Source organism: Micromys minutus, assembly GCF_963924665.1.
Source record: "Micromys minutus genome assembly, chromosome: 13".
NCBI classification, from domain to species: Eukaryota; Metazoa; Chordata; class Mammalia; order Rodentia; family Muridae; genus Micromys; species Micromys minutus.
In genome coordinates, this window is record NC_137982.1 from 48,196,062 (window position 1) to 48,199,073 (window position 3,012).

Sequence of the window (3,012 nt, forward strand, 5' to 3'; positions counted from 1 at the left end):
CACACTACTGAGGACAAGGCTCGGTCTCCAGAGCACTCACTCCCTGGCCCAAGTGGGCCTGTCCCACCATACCTCACTCTCAGTTACCCTGAGATTGGGCTCCTTCCACCTTTCTGGTGGGAATTTAGAGCTTTTCCCTCACTCTCTTCCCTCAAAAGAGCCTGTAGTCCAGCACTGTATAATTTAGGATCAGCACGTGCTCTTAAAGATGCAAACACAGAGAATGGTTACAAGCTCTGAGATTCCCTTATCAAAAGGCCACAATTTTCTCCTTCTACCTAGATTGTTTTCTTCACCCAGGATCGATGTTTTTAACAGATTTTAGGTTTGACGAGATTTTCTCTACTCTCCTTCCTTACATTATGTTACAGTAAAAGACAAGCAGAGCTTCATGACAATCAGGTCTACACATGTCTGCTACAGCTACATATGAACTGCAGAGAAGTGTGCAGGTGTCATCTCCACCCTCAACAGTACTTGCTGGGTTCATAAAATATTTTGAGGATGCAGACTCAGAAAGAGCAAAAGTGTGTACATAAAGCAAGTGCAGGCTCGTAAAAACATCCAATGAGTGGACTTAACACAATCAAAAATACCAACCTTTATTTTAACATGTTAAAATTACATTAGGCTGATCAAAAATATCAGATAAGCTTCTTATTAAACACAGTATCTGAAACTGGTAATTAATACTTTGAAGCTGTAATGCTATTTCATGAGGATGTTGCCCCTTTTAAATACCGAATAAGATCTTCTCTCTCGCTCTTCTTTTTGATACCAGCAAAGATCATTTTAGTGCCAGGGATATATTTCTTCGGGTTCTCCAAATATTCCATCAAAGTTTCTTCTGACCAGATAACACCTACAAAGTTGGAAATAGTATTACGTCTTTGCCGTGACATTCATAGGGCTTACTGTTTGATATGACCCACATGCTCCTAACAAAGGTTAGGAGGGAATAAGAGGAGTGGTCACCGACTAGATGCAGGCTGCAAGATGCTTCTTTTTAAAAAGTTTTGAAGGCCACACATGGTAGTGTAAACCTTTAATTCCAGCATTTGGGGGCAGAGGCAAGTAGACCTCTGTGAGTTCAAGGCCAGCCTGGTTGACATGGTGAGCTCAGTCAAGGCTATTTTGAGACTGTGTCTCAAAAAACAGCCAAGGGGCTAAAAAAAAAGTAATTTGGGGGCTGGAGAGATGGCTCAGCAGTTAAGAGCACTGACTGCTCTTCCAGGGGTCCTAAGTTCAAATCCAGCAACTACATGGTGGCTCACAACCATCTGTAACGGGATCTGATGCCCTCTCCTGGTGAGTCTGAATACAGTGACAGTGTACTCACATACATAAAATAAATAAATCTTTAAAAAATATTTTTTAAAAAGTCTGGAACCAGGGAGAGGTGATGATTGTACAGCTTTCAACAGCATCCTGTACACTAAAATGTTAATAAATTACATACTCTGAAAGAGCTAACTAAATGCTTTATGAGGGTCACTTCAATTTTAAAAAAGATAAATAAGAAGAAATTTAAAATAGCTGGCCATGGAGTACATGCCTGTGATCCTAGTACTTGTTAGAGGATCACAGTGAATTTGAGACCAAACAGTTTTCAAGTGAGCTCAACGTTAGTCTGGACCATATACTGAGACCCTTGTCAAATAAAACCCTTTGCAAATACTGGTGATTTGGTATCATAGTCTGTATGATGTTAAGGCACCAAAAAAGTTCAAAATAGAGTGTACTTTAAGAATATTTGATATGCTAATCTAAGAGTTTCTCACTTTACTTTTTAACTATCCTCTACTACCAAATAACTAACAAATTTTAAAATACATTTTCCTTATTAATTGATTTATTTACTTTACAACCCCCTTCCTCCTCTCTTCCCCTCCCCATTCTCCCTTCCTCTTTGTTCAGAGAAAGGGGGGGGCCTCATTGGTACCAACCCACCCTAGTACATCAGCTGCTGATGCAAACAGACACAGAAACCCACAGCCAAACAATAGGAAGAGTTCTAGGAGCCTTGTGGAAGAGCAGAGGGTAGGACTGAGGGAGTCTGAGGGATCAAGGACACCACAAAAAGACCTACAAAGTAAACTAACCTGGGCTCATGGGGCTCCCAGAGACTGAACCATTAACAAGAGAACATGCCCAGACGAGTCCTAGGCCCTTGACACAAAAGTTAAAAGTATTTTTAAACTACATATTCTCCAATCTTGCTATTAATCACTACTACAAATACAATCACTGCTGCTATCGTGCCATTTAAATATTCTTTTTACACATATATTTTCCGATGTGGATGTGTGAGTTTTGCAAAAATTCTTACTTTTTCAAGATAAATGTGACCTATAAAATAAATATATAAAACTGTCTACATGGGCAAAAATCTATGCCATGAACAACTGCTGGTTCTTCTGACCTAAAGGATATTGAGTCATTAAATTCAGATCCCATCATAAAAGTCAGCACTTCAATACAGAGAACAGGACAGTTTCAATGAAAAAAGTCAACCAAACAGTACCATGTCAAACCATGCACATTCTTTTCTGCAACAAACTGACTGAACACCACCCACAGCTTCTGGTTTACCTTTATTCTTGTTTGCATCAGTGTAAGAAAAGCCTGGGGCTTGTCCAGTCTTTCGGCCAAAAAGGCCCCAGAGATTTGGACCTGTCTTGTGTTTCCCGCCTTTTTCCACTGTGTGGCACTGAGCACATTTCTGAATAAAGATCTTCTTGCCTGCTTCAGCATCTCCCATTTTGCTCTACAATGACACCTTAAACCACAGACCAAAGAAAGTATCAGATTTATAAACCTAGAGAAAAAAACTGGGAGAGAGATAAATCCTATTAAAGTGATTGCTAATGATATTAAGCAAAAAAAATAATCATGTTACTCTGAACATATCAGTGCTCAAAAACACAGCTGCAACATTACAGCATCCGACCTTACAGGCACTTCATCATCTCATTCATTGTTCTACTTACACCATGTGTTCCCGGCTGGCCT

General features: G+C 39.8%; 1 protein-coding gene across 1 annotated transcript; it reads right to left on the minus strand.

Moving 5' to 3' along the window:
* Positions 1–713: 713 nt before the first annotated feature.
* LOC308428658 (cytochrome c, testis-specific) lies at positions 714–2,761 on the minus strand (the record flags this gene model as incomplete). Its single annotated transcript, XM_080927218.1, has 2 exons — positions 714–862; positions 2,593–2,761. The coding sequence occupies 2 exons, from the start codon at positions 2,759–2,761 to the stop codon at positions 714–716; spliced, it is 318 nt and encodes a 105-aa protein (XP_080783344.1).
* Between the last annotated feature and the right edge of the window lie 251 nt (positions 2,762–3,012).